Source organism: Rhinolophus sinicus, chromosome 16, assembly GCF_057876585.1.
Source record: "Rhinolophus sinicus isolate RSI-liver-muscle chromosome 16, RSI-T2T, whole genome shotgun sequence".
In the NCBI taxonomy this organism is placed as follows: domain Eukaryota; kingdom Metazoa; phylum Chordata; class Mammalia; order Chiroptera; family Rhinolophidae; genus Rhinolophus; species Rhinolophus sinicus.
Genome location: NC_142516.1, coordinates 88,498,564 through 88,519,546, shown reverse-complemented (window position 1 = coordinate 88,519,546; position 20,983 = coordinate 88,498,564). Strand labels below are relative to the sequence as shown.

The 20,983-nt window shown below is 43.8% G+C and overlaps 1 protein-coding gene across 10 annotated transcripts in view; it reads left to right on the top strand.

Moving 5' to 3' along the window:
• IFT88 (intraflagellar transport 88) overlaps window positions 1-19,894 on the top strand; it is a 127,132-nt gene extending 107,238 nt beyond the window's left edge. For 7 of the 10 annotated variants that reach the window (XM_074330134.2, XM_088792714.1, XM_088792715.1 and 4 more), the window contains 3 exons: window positions 3,044-3,110; window positions 19,233-19,343; window positions 19,583-19,894. In XM_074330134.2, coding sequence (XP_074186235.1) covers window positions 3,044-3,110; window positions 19,233-19,343; window positions 19,583-19,704 — 300 coding nt within the window. In that variant the 3' untranslated portion in view covers window positions 19,705-19,894. The remainder of the gene's footprint in view (window positions 1-3,043; window positions 3,111-19,232; window positions 19,344-19,582) is intronic. The other 3 variants (XM_088792717.1, XM_088792716.1, XM_019715698.2) reach the window with 1 other exon arrangement.
• The last annotated feature ends 1,089 nt before the right edge of the window (window positions 19,895-20,983 follow it).

Genomic DNA, 20,983 nt, shown 5'->3' with positions numbered 1-20,983 from the left:
AAAGTACTGTCTTATAACTGGCTTTCCCCCCATATTTAACAAAATAACATGGAGAGCTTTCCATCTCTGTCACATTTTGTTCTGTGTTCCGTGTGTGGCTGCTCCCCTCACATTTTAGTCTAGTTGCGATGAGAACCATTTTTGTCCGTTATTACGTCAGTGTGGTCTGTCTTGCCTGCCCTCAGGCCTTGCTGCACTGCGCTCCAAAGTGAGCGTGAATTCCCGTGAACTTTATGAAGTGGTAAGACTCTGAGAAGATGAATGAGCATCCCTCCTGTTTGACACCCGCACCCACCACATGACAACGGCCGTGTGACTGTGTAACAAACAGTTAGCATGCCTGGAATGTGCTAAGTCTGAAGCGGGACCTGTATCAGGTGTGTCATGTGAGGCAGGGTCCTCCAGGAGCCTGGGATCCAGTGGCCGAGAGTCACAGCAAGCCGTCTGCCCTGCGTGCCTGGGGACGACACCAGCCACCATGGCAGTGCACAGACTGTAGAGGGTGGAGCTTAAGCTTCAGGCCCCCATTTGTACTGGCCCTTATAAATATTTTTTATTGTTGTGCCTGTTTTATTTTCATAGTTTTATGTTCTTTCTCAGACTAAGCTCGGGCCCTGCAAAATCTGGGGTCCACTCCACTGCCATTATTCTCTTTCCTCCCTGCTAAAGGTCTCCACTGGCTTATCTCTTGGCCTTTCCCTCACCTCCCGGCACGCTTGTCATCAGTCCAGCACTGCCCCTTCATGCATGGAGCTCAAACTCCTCTGTGAGGCTGAGCTGCCTCCTTGATTGACAGTCTTGTCGTGTTCCCTTTGCTGACCTAGTAGCATCTCTGTGCTCGTCCCTCACTTGGTCTTCTTAGTCCTAGGGGCCCCACCTAGGCCTGTGTTACGTCCCACCACTGGCCTGCAGGGCAGGACTGCTCCCAGGCTGCTGCCACGCCCCAGCACCCCAGCGCCTCTAGTGTCTGCCTTTGCATCTGCCGTGGATGAAACTCGACCGTGCAGATGGTGTGAGGGGTGAAAGTGAACTGAGCCCTTGACAGTTCATGCGTCTTTGAACTTGGAGCCTTCTAAACTAATGTTTTGATGAATGTTTTGGGTTTACTTTTGGCATGGCCATCTCTGTAAGCTCCCCGGGAGATCCTTGCCACAGCTCCTGTAGCTGTCGGTACACAAGGCCCATTGTGCTGTAATTCACTGCCTTTCAGAGGCAAACAGTGTTCAGTGGGACGAGGATGGAAACCACATTCTCTGCCCACAGGAGAGGGTGAGGGACAAGGACCCCAGTGTGGGGAGTGCCCCGCTGGGAGAGGAGATGCAGGGAGCTCCTGGAGGGAGGCGCCAGCATACCTGCGTGGGGAGAGGCAGGCCTCTGATTCAGTCGGGTGCTGGAAGTGAGGCTGGCTCGCGTGGGGCCGGGGCTAGGGGACCCGAGCCAGCTGCGGGCGGCAGCTGGGAGGTGACACCATCACATGCTGACATGACTTGTCTCCAGGAGGGCACAGCGTCCTGGGTGAGCAAGAGGGAGAAGGGAAGTCATTGAATCAACCAGGCTTTAGGTTTCTCTTGGCAAGTGCAGCAGAAAGACAGGAAGCCAAGCCAGGGCCTTGGGGGTTCTGATGTGGGTGTACTCAGAGTGGGAGGGTGGTTCCAGGCTGGAAGAATTAAGGACTCAGAGGGATTGATGGGGGAGATGGATGAGACCCAAGATGTTGGAACGTTCTGGATGAGGGCAAGGAACAGGTGGGCCAGGTCAAGAGCGCAGTGGTCACGAACGTGCGCCTTCCGACGTTGCTTTATCCTAACTGGTTCCTTGAGCAGTGTGCTCACATTGGGTCAGAAAAATGTCCACCTGTCAGGGCACTCGTGTTTAACAGCGTCAGTATTTTGGCACTTTTTTCAATACGCTGGTGATGATTAATCTGGACAGGTGGAAACCAGGTTTTGAAATAAAATCTGATTATAGATGTTTTAAGTTTTTGTTTTGTTCTTAATTTTTAGCTTTTCTTCATTTATGAAGACAAGGGTAGAGATGGGGTTTCAAGGGAGGTTTCTTTTTCTTTTTAACAGAAAAAACTTGAGCATGTTTACCTATATTTGAAAGTCCTACGTTTTAGGAGAGTGTTTCATTTTATAGAAATGAGCCTTGAATTATTGAAGAGAAAATTTTCTTCTTTCTATCAGACCACAATGTCAATAACCTCATCCGGGTTATTGATTTATAAATATTTGGGGAGTTGTCAAGGTTGAGGGAGTAGATAATTTGTCTTTTGAATTAACTATGAAATTATGTTTATATTATTGAAGATCTAAATAAGATATCAACTAATGTTGAGAAGTTTCAATTCATTTGTACAGTAAATATTTATCACAAGCAGTCTGTATCTCTTCACTAACTACATTTTATCACTCACTACCATTTACGTATGAGAATGCATGACCGGAGGCAGTTTCAGTATTAATACAAAAGTTTTAACACTTAGGCAAAACACAAAATAACAACAAAATGGAATAGGAAACCTACTAATGTCACAGTTTGGAGATACTTCTTGTGTTTTAAGGGTGAGTTTGTATTGAAGAAAGTACGCTTTGAACAGACTTATAGTGCCTTGATTGGAGAAGTTGAATCAAAAGCCAGTTTGCGTTCCCCCCCAAAACAGTTCAGGTCCAGCCATCACAGAGTAGGACAGCCCTTTGTACACTCCCTGCTTCTCCTTAAACTGCTGTGTTGAAGACCTGAGCTTCACATCTGCTTTGTTGTAGGCCTGAAAAAAATTTGGTTTTTAGGATGGCCGTATGCAGAGGTCGCACTGCACTGTGCATTGTGAGTGCAGCTACAGTGAGGTGCACTGGCCTTGAGCCCCGGCTTTGAACTAACAGCTCAGTCTTCCTTCCTGTAGAACCAACTCTAACCCAGTATTTAGTAAAGTAGGGCAGTAAGTCCTCAGCGTCACATAGTAACGTTCACTTAAAAATCAAGTTATAGTCAACTTTGAAGGAATAGCAGGCATTCTTTTAAATTTCTCTTCTTCTTGTTCCAGCGCATAAAGTCTGGCAGAGATGGCAGTGGGGGTTCCCGCAGCAAAAGAGAGGGGAGCGCTGGCCATGGTGAGTGTTTCCTGTCACCTCAGGATTCTGGGTTAGTACATGGGCTTCTGGAAACACTTTGAAACAGCCCAGACACGTCCTCGATCTGTTTGTTTGTTTTATATACAGTAAAACATCACTCGTTCTAATTAATTTTGTAGGGGTCAATCTGACATGTAATTGAGTGTTTGTAATGTTGGCGGATTTTAGTTCTTCAATAACCATACTCTTCTCTGTTAATTGATTTACAAACAAGTTCAGGTTGGATAAGTTATCATAGGTGCCCATACTAATGAGGTTTTACGGTATTATGCTGTAGCATTCACAGTTTCAGGAAGTACCATGAGAAGTAAGACGGTCTTACAGCGTGTGGCAGTCCCAACCTGTAGTTTCACATTAGTATAGAAGCAGCGCCAGTCTGGGAACGGGGGGCGGGGGCACAGTTCCCATCCCAGTCTTGATCACGACAGCCATGTCTTTGGAGCAACCATGTAAATGCTGTAGGATCTAGGTGGTTTCTGAGGTTCTCTGCACCTTTAAATTCCTTGGCTCTGTGACTGCTTGTGACATCATTACTTAATTAGGTCCGTTAGGCCTTCCTTCCCTTTCCCCCCATCAACAAAATCTACCTTCTTCCTCTGACTTGGGGGATAGTAGAAGTTCAACTTAGCAGAAATGTGATGGTTATAAAGAAATTAATTGGAAAAATAAATGCTGAGTGGAGACCTATAAACATAGCTCCATTCTCCCCCATCTATAGTTAGCACTGTCTCGCACATGTGATGTGGTCCATGTCACCCCGGCTGCGTTCTGTCATGTCTATGTTCAGGCGTCTGGACCAAGGAAGACACGGCCTTTAGCCTAGGCCGGCCTTTCTCTCATCCATTCCCTACCGTTCATTGGATGCATACTCAGTGTCAGACACATGCTAAGTGCTCAGGACACCGGAACGAGTAGGACATGGCCCCTGTGCCATGTCGGGAAAGGAGTCTTACTGGAAAGGCTGGATCAGGCAGCTAGAAACTGCAGCTGGGACAAAGGCTCTTCCAGAAGTGAGAGCTCTGCTTTGCCAACATGTGATGCAGTGACAGTCACCTGTGCTTCTAGTTCTGGTGACACAGCCTGAGCCCGATTCTCCAAGGACAGGTCCAGCTCCTCCCACTGAACCTCACAGCCGTGATCCATGGACCCTCTGGTCAGGGAGGCATTGCCAGGGCCTGACAGATTCATAGGAGCAGCACTGAGCCTGAGTCCCTGGAGTGCCAAAGGTGGGCTTCCACCTCAAGGAGCAGCATCTCCTGTCTCATCAGCCTCCTGGTCACGATGGACACTGGTGTCTCAGTGCTGTTGCCAGCCCTTGGATGGCCCTCACTTCTGCCACCCCTGCCCCAGCTGCTGTTCTAATGCATTGGCTGACTGCCAAGAGTTGGCTGGAGCTGCGTCCTGGGTCTGGGTCTGAGACGCGAGCGGGGCCCACTGCCCCTATCAAAGCCTCTGGGGCCAAGTGTGCTGTAGAAGTCAGCATTTTCTGGAGGTTAGAGAAGTCATATGATGCATGAGCCACATGGCATGTAATCCCCATGGGGAGTACCTCTTCATGGAATGAAGTATTAATTCCATGAAACATGAATAGTCACACTCCAGATAAATAACGGCTGACAACAGCTTCATGGCAAGTCAGGTTTTAAGCCCAAGAAGTTTACATACTGCTGCCTGAACACTTGGCTTTCAGACATCTTTGGGGTTTGGAATGGTAGGCGAGGGGTCGTGGGCCTGCGTGGACCGGAAACGTCCTTACGGGCCAAGGAGTCGGATGACAAGGCGCCCGGAAGGGCGAGACAAACTCTGCAGGTCGGCAGTCTGGCAGCCGGGGGCTCCGGGTACAAGCCTATGTAAACTGCGTCCCATCCAGGGGTGACTGTCGTGTGCAGCCCCTAGGGAACTACCGATCATTGACTACTGCTCCGCACCGGACTCACCGCCTCCAGGGATCCCACAAGTCCTCTAAGCACCATAAGTTCAGCTCGCAAAACAACTGCAGCCACCTTCCAGGAAGTGCTGACAGCCTGTAACACGTCCCACTGTTAAACCCTGAGCCGCAGCCTGAGAGACCCCGATAGCTTCACAGGAAATTGGCTTCAGAAGCACCAGGCCCCCTAGAGATGCTGAGGCAGGCCCCAGGACAGGGCACAGGCCCCAGGACGGGGCACAGGCCCAGGTTAGCGCTCCATAGGGACCCCAGGAGGACTCCAACTCCAGGAGGGTCAAGGTGTGCCCCAGGCCACCCGCTACCAGGCGTTTTGATGCAAAAACTGCTCAGCCTCTCTAGGTGACCTTCCCCAGTCCTGGAACCGCGCCCAGAAAAGCACGGCTGGGCCTCCTGCCTCAGGTGAGGTCACTGACGGACCTGGCGCCTGTGCAAGGACAGCACCTTTCTGTAAGACTTCCGCCTCCCGCCCGTGCCTTCCCAGCTACTGCTTTTTCTTTTCTTTAATACGTTTCTCTGATCCAGTCCATCTCAGTCCAGCACAAATAGTTCTAGTGCACAAATGCGCTTTCTTCTCACACAAGGGCATTTGGGAGTAGAAACGGGTTACTGAGGCGTTTTCACAAGCCGGGCTCATGTTCCTGCTTCTCTTGGCGCAGTTTAAAGCACTCAACAGCTCCTCCCATGGACTTGCCGGCTTTCCCTGCCTTTTGCCTTTTTGTCCCTTGTTTCTTCACTTCATCCTGCAGCCCCAGTTGGAGTGGCCATTTGGATGGCGGGGCTGTGTTTGCTGCCTCCTATCTCTGCTTCTGGGCCCAGGCCACAGGGCATGGCTGTCCCTGGCTTTGAAGTCTGCATAAGCCACGCTGTGGACCCCTCTCTCTCTGCCTCCATCCTTTTGCCTTTTGGGGACCCCCAGAGCACCTTGGGGCACACTGGGTGCACCCCAATCTTCACCAGCACTGGTCACCCTGCATGGCAGTCACCTGCCCAGCTGCCCACCCACTGTCATAGATCGTTGGGCAATGCCCAGTACGAGCTTCATGTAAAGGTCGCTCCGAGCACCCCATTCCCCTCTGACCAGTAAAGCCTGCTCATGCATGTTTGTGCTCTAGCGTGGAAATACTCGGCCCTTGTGTCTGGATTAGATCCACGTTTCAGCTAGGAGAAAGGGACACCTCTTTACATGAATCTAAATGAGGCCAGCTTTCAGCTGGTCTGAGTGCTGTGCCCACACGCTGGTTTGGAGGGTTTGCCTAGGAGCCAGCACCCCAGGGGAGTTCCAGATCATTAGTTTACATAAATGCTATTTCTAACAAGCTCAAGGCTTCTGAAAATTGTTCTTTTTTTATGGGCCCGACTAGTCTCACGCAGCCTTATTTTTGCTGTTGATGTTTCATGAACCTCAGCTCCCTCCCTTGTCAGCAGTTCTCAGGTGTTACCAGAATCACCTGGAAGGCCTGTGACGCACCACCGAGGTGCCCTGAGCCATTCTGTTGTGACGGTGGGGCATGGACCTTTCTGTCAAGGTCCCAGCGGGTGGAGCTCGTCCTGGGGCCACACTTGGAAAACTGCTGTATCTGAAATGAGAGAATACAGGATTAAATGCAACACAGGGTGTGTAGGAAGTTCACTGCTACCATTGTGACCAACTTCAAATCCACAGTATGTGGCATGTGTAGTTACCCAGCCTCCGGCCTCCCGCCCTGGCTGTCACACACAGGTGATGTGAGTGTCATGCGCACAGCCCCCGGGAGGGCCACCTGGGTGCTGAGGGCCTGGTGGCTGTTACTTTCATTACTTGATATGAATTGCGTTGAAAAGCGGTTGTGCTTGCTGGGGAATTTCCAATATCCATGCCCAGCTTTTCGGTACCTTCGTTTGCTTATACAGAATTAACTTAAAATGAAATGAATTTGTTTTAACTACTCCATGTAAAAATGCCTTTCTCTTTTAAATGCAAAATTTGGGGTTAAGGTTTTAGCAGCTCAGTGCCAAAACATCTATCAGCTCAGAAGAAAAATTAAGTCCCTCACAGGACAGTATAGCTGCATCACGGGACTTCAGGGTCCTGGTGGTCAGCGTTTGTGTAGCCCATGTGGATAAACTAGAAGTGACCGCAGGCTGCATTTAATAGGCCAGGAGACAAAGAATACCACTGCTTGTCACGTGCATCTGTCCTATGCGGCATGTTCCCTTTAGAATGATGGTGGCACTCGTGCCTTATTTGGAGTAGGTGTTGTTTGAGTACTGGTTCCATTTTAAGGTTATGTTTTGTTTCTGTGATACTTAGTGGCTTCCTGCATTTTTTAGTATACTTTTTATGTCTTGGTGTGAACTTTTTCTACAAAAACGTATCTCTTAATTTTCCACTGAAAATTTTATAATGAAAATCGGGGGGTAACATGACTGACTCAGTGAACAGAAATTCGCTTTAAGGTCCACTTTCTGAGGAACACGTCTTTTATAAAGTACATTGTAACCATGTGTTTTTTTAATTTTAAGAATTTGAAAGTTTATTTTAAGATTATAGTCCCAGGGTAAGCAAGTTCCTTGACTAGAATACCTCTGCACAGCTCTATGGGGCCCCAGTGTTGTCACAGCAAAGAGGGGACAGCTCATGCTTAGTGCCCACCACATATACTGAGACAAAACATCACCGTCCAAGGGGAGGGGAGATAGAAATCTATGTGGATACGGCCAAATTCAAAGAACCAAATCAGCAGCTGATCTCCTGGGAGAAGGAGAGTGAGTTTGTGCGGCTGGAAGAAGCCTCCAGAAGCCGGCAGGACCGAGGCGGCTCAGTTCTGGGTGTCGTGCAGTTCGCTCCGGCCCCAGGACCAGCCCCTGCCCCCCAGACACCTAAAGAGGGCTCGCTGGACATGGGTCTGTGCTCTGTGAGGCCAGGAGGCCCACAGCTGGGGCTTTATTAGTGACAAATGTTAGAAGACAGCAGCATCTGTGTTGCATGTGGGTTCTGAAGAAATGTGTCTCATCAGGCCACCCTGCTGGTCTAATCCGCAGCCTGTCACCTGTGCCCTGGCACAGTCACTAGCCGGGCATTGACGCCTTTTTCCATGCAAGCCCAGACAGTGGACGGTGTAGGCTTGAGGCCTCTGCAAGGACAGCGTGCACGTGGCATTGCATCTGGGGACACCGAAGTTCAAATGTCCTATAACTTCATGGGTCGCAAAATTATTCTTTTGCTTTCCCAGCCAATTAAACACGTCTGAGCCATTCTTAACTCAGTCGCTGCATAAAAACAGGGAGGGCCCGCCCTCTGCCAGAGTCTCCATGAGTGGTCTTGGTTATGATGGGGGTCCCGGGAATGTCCTTTTGGTCACAGCACTGGTTACAGCTTCCTAGCCCAGGGGACTGACTGTCACTGAGCTTTGCCTCCTAAGACAGTCTCAGCCTTTTAGCTCAGCCACCCCAAATCCATCCGTCAGAGTGATGAGACTTTGTGTCTATAGAACAAGCGCCTTTCCTCTGGCTCTTACAAGTGCATTTGAGGTCTCTGTCATCGGGTCCTTGGTCCCGGTGTTCATTCAGCATCCATGGGCCCCCTTTTTCAAGTCACTTCATCATATGTGACTTTGGGCAAGTTCCCTAATCGCTTTGTCAGTTTCCTTATCCATCAAATGGGAGTGAGCCTGCGACCCACCTGAGGGGTTGTTGAGAGGGGGAGCTGAGTTCATGCGCAGGAGCCCTTGGAGTCGGCCCCGGGGCCCCAGTGTCCACATCTGGCTATATCGAGGGGCCCGCAAGCTACCTCTGCTTGACCCATGACCTTCGCGTTTGTTGTTCTCCGTGTTTTGTTTTTCCTGACTTTGCGGGCTCACGGGTACCTAGGCATGAAGGTAAAAGTCCGCAAATGGACCCCCGTCTTACTGTTTATAAAAGATGGTTTTAACAAGAGTACTAGAAATGACATCTACAAATGAGTGTTGGTTTTTGAAGTTTACTTTTTTGGAAAGCAGGATATTTATTCCAGTAATGCCGCTGTTAATCGATACATCCGTCAAACTCCTCCTGGAACTTCCATCAGAGGCTAACTACAAAAAGGACAAGAAATCCAGTCTGAAGATTTTACAGATATGTGTAATACATGTATTTAAATCTCATAAAATATGTAAAATATGTATGTCACATATATCTATAAAACATATACACACGTGCAGGTTTTATACACACAATTGTTCTTTCCCTTTTCCTGCCTTTTTATCAACAAATAAGCACTTATCATGTTCCTGACAATCTTGGGTACTCAGTAAATACTGATTTCCTTCCAGCTCCTCCTCCCATATCCTTTTTCTATGCCAAGTACAGAGTTAAGCATTTAAGATGCAAAGTATAATTAAACTGGAGTAATTCACGACCTGCTGTGCTTGCATCCTCACTGTCCCTCCACAGGCCCCCGCTGCCTCCAAGGTTCCTCACAGTAGCTGTCAGAGCCACCTCCTGCATCTTCTGCGTCCCCACTAGCTGTCCTGCTGGGTAATGACACAATTAGATGGGGGGGTGGCATGAGCGGTGACATTCGACCAAGAATGGCAGCGGGGACAGCATAGAAATGAACAGGGTCCTGCCATAGCAGTGGGCCTTGTGAGATGATGTGAGCGTTGTGTCATCTGTGTGAATGTGACTTTCTTACGTAGCTGGTGGGGGTGGGGGTGCAAGTTCGCTGCCCCTGAACTTGTGAAAGGGTTGGGGCAAAGGAAGAAAAGCTCACTCATAACCAAAGGGCAGGCTATCTGCAAGTCAGACTGCAAAGTACCCAGAAGGAAGCTGGACAGTCGTTCAGGAGGAAGGTCTCCAGTATTTCTAGCTACAAAAGAAACTTCCTCACGCCTACGGAATGAGGGTAGTGTCCTTAGTGACTGCACCTTAGTGGGTGCTGAATTGAGTACCATCTTGGGGATGGAAGAGAGAGAGACAGAGAGACAGAGAGAGAGAGAGAGAGAGAGAGAGAGAGAGAGCAAAACAACTTTGAATGTGTAATGGATAGATCAGAGGTTATAGTTCACCAAAAGAGAATCATTTAAGAAGAGAGTTGAAAGACTAAGGATGCTGTGTTGGTAACACTCAGAGGACCAAGAAGAGTTTTTTAGAAGGTTTCATTATGGATAGCACTTTCAAAAACTAAGAAACTGATAGAGCACAGTTGACAGGCTTCCTGACTTAGGGAAGTGGTGGGGGGAGGTAGAAGAACTATCAGACATGTATTGATTAATAGCCTCAAAGACTAAAACGGGGGCTATTGGATTCTCCACTAAGACAGTGCTACAAGCCTAAAGGCAGCAGTCTCAGCACCTGGTTGGAGGCAAAAACCCGATTTCCATGACATGAGGAGTACGTGGAATGCAGGAAGGTGGCGGAGGGGATAAACTCTTCTGTCAGGTGTGGCTGTGACTATGCAGCCTCACCAATAATCAGGGAAATGCAGTTAGGCTATAATGTTGGCGGCGGAGTTTTGAAGGACAGTCCAGGACATAGGGAGGAGGCGCGATGGGCTTTCCCTATAAATGAATGCTGCTGTGAGTGTACCGTTCGGGCATTTGTTAATGCTCGGTGATGCGCATCACGACCTTTAAAAGGCCCGCACCTTAGACTCAGGCAGGCAATTATACACACACATGTTGGTCCCACTTTTATGACAGAAAACACTGAGAAAAGAATTCAGTGTCCATCGGGAAATAATTCCAGGATTAGTTGTGTTCTGTACAGTTGTGTCACCCGGACAGGTACTGCAGACCCATCTCTTGCCTGGGACCTATATCCTGCTTCCCAGCCTGAGGAGGTGACACAGCTCACAACAAGCAGTCTCATTCGCAGCCAAAATGCAGTGACAGATTGTACCATGTTTCCCCGAAAATAAGACCAGGTCTTATATTAATTTTTACTCCATTAGGGCTTATTTTCACGGGATGTTTTATTTTTTCATGTACAACAATCTACATTTATTCAAATACAGTCATGTCATCTTCTTCTGGAACAAGGTCATAACATACTAAATGCGTCCATCTGGCTGAGATCTTAACTGGGTCTTATTTTGGGGGTAGGTCTTATTTTCGGGAAGACGTGGTACTTATCCAGTGTGGTTCCGTCTCGCTTTTCTATAAACAAAGTAATGTTCACTTAAAAGCATACTGAAATGAAAAAAAATGAGAAACAGAGGAAAATCATGTTTTTGTTGGATTTTTAAAATGTGGTATAAGTGTGGCATCGTGGAAATTATTCATAGTCAATGTTTCAGGTAAAAGTCACCCACCAACTAGAGGGCTGGGGTGGGGTGGGGTGGCTGTGTCTCCTTCCCTCAGCCACGTGTACCGAATGGGATCACAATCAGTGCTCATCAGAATTTTAAAACATCATCGATGGTATTAAGGATAAAGAAATCTATGCGTTTTTCTTATTTTCATTGCTAGTGTAAATGGATTATGTACTCAATTTAGTAAAATCATTGACTTTAAATCTGATAAAACCTTGTCCATTACAGAGTTAAGAAAAATGAAGTACTGTATTTTGCCGTATATAATTCATACCCACGCTTTTGGCCCAAACTTTTTTGGGGAAAAAAAAATCTCGTTTTAATTTTTTAATTCACATTTTATTTTTTTACATTTAGGTACTTGTTTTTTTTTGTATTATAAAGGAGTTTTAGCATTTATTTTTTAACATATGGCATAAGAAATTTTATGTAACAATTACAAAACACAAGAACAGATACAAGGTACAAGAAATTTTATGTACTGGTAACAAAGGTACGATATTTACACATCAGAGAAGGCCAAAAACTAGTCGTTGTAAGTGCAACAAAGCCGATGATCGTATTCCAGGGTATTGTTTTGCATACAGATATCATTATTGATTTCTAGAGTTACACTTTTAACTCACAAGCATAAATAAAATAATTAAAAACATTTATATAGATACTGAATTAGTACTGCCCATGTATAATGTGCCTCCTTAATCTTCCCTCACAAAAAAAGTGTGTATTATACATGGCAAAATACAGTACATTGCTTTCCATTTCCTCTTTACAGCTTTTTTCTGCTTTCAGTTTATCTACAACTATAAATAATTTTCATGCTGTAAACCATATTTTTTGTAAATAAGTAAAAACTGTCTTCCCATGGAAAGTGACTTCGTTTTTATATGAAGAGAACATGAGGTGGAAGTTTGTGTAGTCAGCTTCTTCTCTAACTTGTTCCATGAATAGAGGCTATATTATAAAACTTACTTTCTCACACACAAAAAAAGAACTCCTATTTAAGAACTGTAACATTCTAAAGTTACAAATAGGTCACCTTCTGAGTATGAGTTGCCTTGTAAAAGCACTGGCAGGATGCAGGCTCCCCTTGGCTGCTCCCCTTTACCCCCCCCCTCCCCGCCCCCGTCTCAGGATTGCAGACTTGATTCATGAGACAGAAGGGGGTCGGGGTTGCTCTGGAGACAGCAGGAGGGTCCAGTGGAGGACTGCAAAAGCAATGGTGAGTTCCCTTGTCTGGATGTTTTACTGTCGTTATTCAGACAGCTATGTGGCAGGAATATGAGTGTGGGAAGGCCACACTATTCATGTAAACTTTCCACATCTCTATGAAAAGTGCCGCCCTTTCCATGGGTCCTTTGCCAAAAGAAGCATGATTATACAAGTGGCAAGAACCAAGCTGGCAGTCAGGAAACCTGGATTTGGGTGTTGGCCTTGCCGTGCACTGAACTCTTAAGCAAGTGACTTCACCTTCCTAGGCCTGCTTTCTCATCTGAAAGAGGTTAGACTTAGCCTTTTTAGTGATGTTTTTGTGTTTCTGCTGACTGTGAAATTATTGCAGACTTCTGTTTCCAGCAGTAAGGTGGACTGAATGCAGCACTCTCTCCTTCGTAGAGCACTCCCAAGCATAGAGGGCTGAGTATTAAAAACAAGAAAACGAGAAAATGAAAAACACTTCTTAAATGCACAGCTGAGGTGGTAAAAAAAAAAAAAAAAAAAAGGAAAAAGAAAAACAAGGAATTCTCTGCAGACCAAAAATCAGCAGAAAATTTAAATACAAAGACGTAAGTAAGTGCAGGAGCCCTAATTTCCAGTGGCCTAGAGCCTGGGTTTATAGTCTTCTCATGGGGACTGAGAGATAAAGCCTGGAGCCCACAAAAGGGTCAGAGGTCAGATCAAAGAATCCCCTTCATAAAGCCAGGACCCCTCAGTGGGTCAACTAGAAAAGAATTCACCCACAAGGATTCACCCACTTTGGCTCTGTTGGAATGAGCAGGAAAAGCACCCTTGAAAATGCCTGACCATCAGCCCTCAGTCACATGGTTTTAGAGCGAGAACATATGATTCATCTGTGTGGCTTGAAGAACCCAAAGCTGGAAATTTGGTCTAAAGTGGAATTGAGTTGGTGGTGCTCCCAGGGGCCTAGAAGAAACATGCTTCATCCTCCCTGGGAGAATAAGTCTCAAAGAATTCCTTCCGATAAAGTTCCAAAAACAAGAACCTATAACTCTGAAGAAAGCCTGAGTGCGTGAGGAAATAAGCCTCCTGCAACAGAAGCAGAATGTAATCTTCAAAGACTACAAATATTGTGATCAGATAAAGTCTAGATTTTTAAAGCAAGACTACAGCTCTCCCTTGTTCTCTGAACTCTAGAGCTGAATAGATTCAAATACCTTTTTGAGACAGGGTTGTCACCCTCTGCTATCTGAACACTTGCTATCTGAAATTTAGGAGTCAGATAACAGTGTCTCTCACAGTCCAGATTCTCACTATGCAAACTCGAATCAGATTCAGACAGTGGGGAATACTTATGTATTCTTTTATGTAAAAGAACATAAAAATTACTAGGCAGACTAGGAAAAGAAGCAAATTGAACTTAGGAAAATGAAAAACATAATTGAAATTAGAAACACAGCTGATGGTTTAAAGCAGGAGTCAGAAAACTACAGTATAAAGTTGGATATTTTTTTAAACACCTTTCAGCCACTCTATGTCTTTTGATTGGGGAGTTTAATCCATTTACATTTAAAATAATTACAGCTAGAGAAGTACTTACTATTGCCATTTTGTTATTTTTTTGTATGTCTTATAGCTATTTTGTCCTTTTCCTCTCTTGCTGTCTGCCTTTGTGTTATATTGATTTTTTTTTTTCTGTAGTGACATGCTTTGCTTCCTTTCTCATTTTCTTTTGTGCATCTTCTTTGAGATTTTCTTTGTGGTTACCATGGGGATTACATAAACATCCTATAGTTGTAACAATTTTTTTTTTTTTAAGTGTGTTTTTCCAGGACCCGTCAGCTCCAAGTCAAGTAGTTGTTTCAATCTAGTTGTGGAGGGCGCAGCTCACAGTGGCTGATGTGGGGATCCAACCGGCAACCTTGTTGTTAAGAGCACTGTGCTCTAACCAACTGAGCCAAATGGCTACCCCATAACAATCTATTTTAAACTAATAACAACTTCAATTGAATACAAAATCTCTACTTTTTCCATCTCTCTTCCCCACTTTATATTACCAGTGTTTCAAATTACTTCTTTTTATATTCTTGATTCATTGACATAGTTTTGTAGTTATTTTTAGGTTTTTATCGTTTATATTCTATACTTGAATTAAAAGTGATTTATACAACACCATAACAGTGTTACAGGATGCTGCATTTGTCAGTTTACCTTTACCAGGGAGCATATTTTCATGATTTTGTGTTGCTGTTTAGTGTCCTTTTATTTCAACTTGAAAGACTGCCTTTGGCAGTTTTTGTAAGACCAGTGATAAACTCCCTCAGCTTTTGTTTATCTGGGAAGGTCTTTACTTCTTCATTTTTTAAAGAAAGTTTTGCCAGATATAGTATTCTTGATTGGCAACTTTTTCTTTCATCACTTTGAATATATTACCCCACTGCCTTCTGGCCTTGTAATGTTTCTGCTGAGAATATGCTGACAGTCACATGCCAGTTCCCTTGTACGTGATTAGTCACTTTCCTCTTGCTGGTTTTAAGATTCTCTCTGCGACTTTTCAGTTTGGTTATAATTTGTCTTTTTGGGTCTGTCCTAGTTGGAATCCTTTGAGCTTATTAAACTTGGGTGTTTATTCCCTTTCTCATATTTGGGAAGTTTTTGTTCACTATTTCTTCAGTTAATCTCTCTGCCCTACCCCTACTTCTGGGACTCCCATTATACCTGTAGTGATCTGTTTATAGTGTCCTATAAGTCTCAGGCTTTCTTCACTTTTCTTCATTTTGTTTTCTTTTTGTTCCTCTGATTCTGTAATTTCAAATGACCTGTTTTTGAGTTCATAGATTCTTTATTATGTTTGATCACATCTGTTTTTGAACACTTCTAGTGAATTTTTCAGTTCAGTTATTGTATTACTGTAATCTTCAGCTCCAGAATTTCTATTTGGTTATTTTTCACAGTTTTTTGTTGATAGTCTCATTTTCTTTATGCTTCATTTTTCTGATTTCATTTATTGCCTGTGTTCTTTTATAGAACACTGAGTTCATTTAAGACATTTATGTTGAATTTTTTGTCAGGTAAGCCATAGATCTCCATTTCTTTAGGGTTATCTTCTGGAGATTTATCTTGTTACATTGGGCCAGGTTTCTGTATCTTTGTGTGTCTTGTTACTTTTTGTTGTGTTTTCTTCATTTGGAAAAACAACCACTTGTCCCAGTCTTTCTGTACTGGCTCTGTACAAGGGCAAGACCTTACCCAGTCAGCCCCACTAGCGATTACGGGAGTGTCTCAAAATTTTTATGGACTGCATCTTCTCTCTGTTTCTACAGGTACGTAACTTCCCGGTTAGAGAGGTTTGATGGTTTCTTTTTCAGGATTTGTAATCTTTTGTTCCTCTGGTGTCTATACTACTGTGTTTCCCTGAAAATAAGACCTAGCCAGACAATCAGCTCTAATGTATCCTTTGAAGCAAAAATTAATATAAGACCCGGTATTATATTATATATTGTATTGTGTTGTATTGTATATTATATTATATTATATTATATTATATTATATTATATTATATTATATTATATTATATTATATATTATTAAAGACGCGGTCTTATAGTAAAATAAGACCAGGTCTTATATTAATTTTTGCCCCAAAAGACACATGAGAGCTGATTGTCCGGCTAGGGCTTATTTTCAGGGAAACACAGTAGAACTGTGTAACAAGCAACTGAACTCTGTTTTGTTCTCTGGAGCCCCCAGGCTTCCAAGATATGCCAATTCCCCATTAGTGCTCTGAGCCTGCTGAGACAGAAACCAGACCCTCATGCAGCCCCCAATGATTCCACTCTGATCATTCCCTACTGAGGAGGAAGCCACAGGCTGGACACATTCTCCTGATCACAGCAGGCTATGCCGGCTTCTGCGTGCAGTGGGAGATACTCTGGTGCTGCCACAGCCACAGAGCCCTCTTCTGTTCCTAGCAGCTCTCAGGCCTCTCTGAGCACTCCAGGTCAGGCAAGACACCTAAATGCTGAGATGTATGTTAAGCTCTTCTCTTTCCCTCCCATGGGAGAACTTGCAAGTTGGACTTTTCCTCCCAAATTGTAGGTATGCCGGCTTGGGGATATGGGCTAACACAGTAGAAATGAAATGGCTTCTCTCACCTTTTCAATGAAGTTGTTCTTGGCTTTGAGCTTGCCTGGGGGACTGCTGCTTCCTGACTGCTTTCTGGAGTTCTCATAAAGGCTTTTTGGACCACACGTTGTTAAGTTAGTATCTTTGTAAAGGAACAAGGCCTGGGGCTTCCTATTCTGCTACCTTGCTGACTGCAAAATTTTAGGTCTTTTGACATATTTACTAAATTAATCTCAGAAAATTTGTTCATTCACTTGCTAATCTGATATTGTTAAAATCTTGGCCATTTTAATAGATGATGTAGAATCTTACATTTAGAATTATGTGAATTTTAAATTATGTAATATTTGATACCTACAAAAGCATCTATGTAGCGCTGTTGTGAGGCATATTAATAAATTAAAATGAATGAATCCATCACAAAGCATGAGAACCAGAACATTACTGTTATGCTTACCTACCTGTGTGCCTACCTACCTGTGTGCCTTTTCCCGTTCTGTCTCCTGCCTCCCCCACACATAACCACTCTGAGTTTTATATTTTACATATATTTAGGTTTACATTTTTCAGTTTCTTGCTTTTTCATATACAATTTTATCATGTATGCAAACAATAAATTTAATTTTGGTTGTGTTTAAGCTTTCTAAAAATGGTATCATTCCGTATATAGTGTTCTGGCTTGCTTTTTTTCACTTAATATGTTTCTAGGGTTAAGTAAGGTTAACCATTTTTATATGTTGGTTGTCCATTCATAATGTTTACTTTGGGAATTATGTCTTTGTATACATTGTCCATTTTACGGGGTATTCTTTTTTTCTGTTATAGGTAATTTTCAAGATTCCTTTTTACTTTAAATTCTCTGAGTTTAAGATTTTTCTCTTACAAAATAAAAGTATCGCTTGGAAGTTTAAGTGTTAATTGGTTGATAATTCAGATAAATTGATCTCCCGATTCTGTTTTCTGAACCTATTTGTTATTTAACTTTCTTCTAGAAAATAGTAATTGTTGTTTGTGCTACAATGAAAAGGTTATAATAACTTGTTTTATTATTTAGGCATAAAACCCTCCCAGGCTTACAAATGCTTACTGATCCCTTTGTACTTGCCTGTGTGGCAGTGTTAGTTGATTGAAAATGAGGAAACAAGGCTGTTCACAATATACCCTCAGTAGTCTTTATAATAGAAAATGGTTAAAAATTGTATTCATGGCTTTTCAATTGGGCTATTGAAGTTTCCTGAGGAGGCAGTTTTCATTTTTTAAAGGTTTGCTTTTCCCACAGCACTGGAATCCTTCAGCCTGGGAATTACACATGAAGATTTCAGAAGGGCCTTGGGTGCTGAGGGAGATTGTCAGGGTTTTGTTACATTCATGTGGTAACTTATATCTTTGTGAAAAGAGAAGTAAAGATATGTTGCCTAGAGCAATAGTTTTCAAACTTTCTTGACCTGAGCTCACTCTGGCACCCATTTGTACTTTTAGACAGAAAAAAATTTGACTTAATTGTACCAAAAAATTAGAGAGGAACAAATTAACACAAAAAACATAACAAAATGTTTAGACACGTTTAATGCAAATGCATTAAACTAAGGCATTTTATTTGCAATAATATCAACAATGGGGGTAAATAGTAATGTTTTTTATAATAATCTAGAGAGTACTTCTAATTTTGAATCAGTTGGCCAACCTTCAAATGTGGGATTTAAAAAACCATCTTGTTTTGATTTATTCCCAGAGACATTATCAATAATCTAAAATATAAAGTGTACTCAGAAATGATCAGTGCATTTCAGCCAACTACTCTCATTAAAGTGAAACTTTCATAATAGAAAAAAATAACATTATAGGAATCTTAAGGGGGAGAAATGAAAACTGGGGGATAGAGGAGTGGTTCTTTTAGAAAATATAATAGAAATTTAGGGTTAAAAGTACCACTTATATTTTCTACTAATGTGAGTGTTCAGCTCTGTGTGAAAATTCTCAGTGATGTGGGCTGTATTATTTCCCACGGCAGCCATTCCATGTCGGACACTATAGTCCTTTTCAAGTTTTTCTTTCTACTGAGCCCAAATCCACTGTACTATCCAGGGCAACTCTCATCCTCTTCCACATGGACATCCTTCTACTGTCTGAAGAAAGCTGATCATGTGACCTGGGTCCTCCTAGCTGGGCTGAGCTGACACAGCCTCTTCTCTGGGCTTTTAGGGCCGCTCAGCAGCCTTGACCTGAGGCTGCTGATAACACTCGGATTGCACCTCTCACTTCCTGTTCTTTCTCCACTGGCTCTTCATTCTTTGCTAGATTATACTCATCAGAGTGGCCTCTTACTTCTCACAAGTGAGCTTACAAAACTGAAGGCTGTAACCAGCACATACAAAAAAGAATACATATACACACTACTCTTAAGTGGTGTTTCACAGCATATTTCTTCTACATTTCAGAAAACAGGAATTACATCCCTCGGAAGTTGGCTTGCAAAGGAAACAACCTACCTGTTTCTTGGCAAATAAGTGTGCTTTAGTTTCGTAACGTAGTGTTATGTTTTCGCAACGTGTTAAACAAATGCATTTTTATTTTTGTATTTTCAGATAGTGGCCAGAACTGTAGTGCCAGTAGTAAAGGTGAACGACTAAGTGCCAAACTCAGAGCTTTACCTGGGACAAATGAACCTTATGAAAGTAGCAGTAACAAAGAAATAGGCAAGTGCCGGTGCCCCCACCCAGTCCCCACAGGCACGGCAGGTCTGAAGAAGACTGGTGAGATGGCAGAACCGTGTACTTGGCATAAGAATTTCGTGTGGACGGACTACATCTTGGATGACTTGGGAGAGCATTTCTGTTCACTCTGAGTGGTTCAGTTTTGTTTACAAGATTAATTGGTGTTACGTTTGGTTTACTTGTTATGTTAGTCTAACGCAACAATCTCTTTTGAAACCTAGATGCCTCCTATGTGGACCCACTTGGCCCCCAAACAGAAAGACCAAAAACTGCAGCGAAAAAAAGAGCCGAGGAGGAGGATTTTGCTGATGAAGACTTAGGAGATTATTTGCTTCCAGAATAACATGGACATTATATGTTATGTGTTAAAGGGAAGGAATTGACCTACAGTTAATATTCATGTTAAACTTTGGGTTAAATGTACAAACTTTAATTTTGTACACTGTGAAAGCTTTAAACAAGTGTATTCTAGTCTCTGAGTATGGGTTTAAATTTTGTTTTGTTTTTAATGGAATAAAAACACGTGAAAGTAATACTTTAGGCCAGTGACATCCTTACCCTTTGAAAACATTGTCCCCCAGTAAGAACTAAGTTTTGTCGCATGACCTAGTACCCACACATGTACGTATAAGTACATGTGAGTATTCACAAAAATGTACCCCTGTTACCGCAGTGTGTACTGATATTTTCTATAATTTCATTTTTAAAAGTGGTATGAGAACACTGGGTTGATTTCATGGTTTGCAGCTTGGAAAATACTATGCTAGGACACATCACTGATGAATCTTTATTCAAGTTAAATTACTTCAAGTCTGGAATCTTTAAGTCTCTGGAAGTTTTGCCTAACGTGGATTATAATATTTATATTAAAATGGCACGTTTTAGAGACAGTACAAAGTATAGTAAGAGAAACTATGAAACCATGCCCCCATTGCTCTTTTCTGTAGTTCCTTCCTACGGTCAGCCCAGTGGCGTGTACCGATAGCACTGAGCAGTGATAACTCTAAGACTGCGTTTCCCACGTGTGACATAGGGTGTGGGACGGGGCCAGGACCAAATGTGTTTCTTCTTAGCGCTGTGTCCGGCTGGTGGACACTAGAGGAATTGCAGTGACGGGTGGTCAGAAGTGGCTCATCATGAACCCTTCATTAGGGAGGACGGCCCCTCCGCCTTATCTAACATTGTCCAGCATGCACTTTGGTGCAAGAGACGGAAAACCAGAATCAGATGACCTTCCCTGGTCCCAGGAGCAGTGAGGAGCCCAGGGGGAGGCAGTCAACAAATGCACTCACATCCAGTATGTGCAAGATTCTGGGGCCACAGAGCAAGGCCCCGTCCTTAAGGCAGTGGGAAAGTCTGGTGGGAAGCAGACAGTACGTGTATTTTTCAAGGGCTTTAGAGATTGCTCAGTGCAGTTAAGAAAATAAAATGGAGTGATGTGGTAGGGAGTGAGTATGAAGGCTAAGTGACTTGGAAGGGGAGGTTTGAAGCTGTGTTTGGATGTGGTGCGGTGTTTGGAGATCGGGCTCTGAGGTCTGAGCCTACGATCTGACAGTTGAGAGGTGATGGGAGAAAAGACAAGTGGAGCTCGACTAGTCATTCAGCGGCCAGTGTGAGAGACT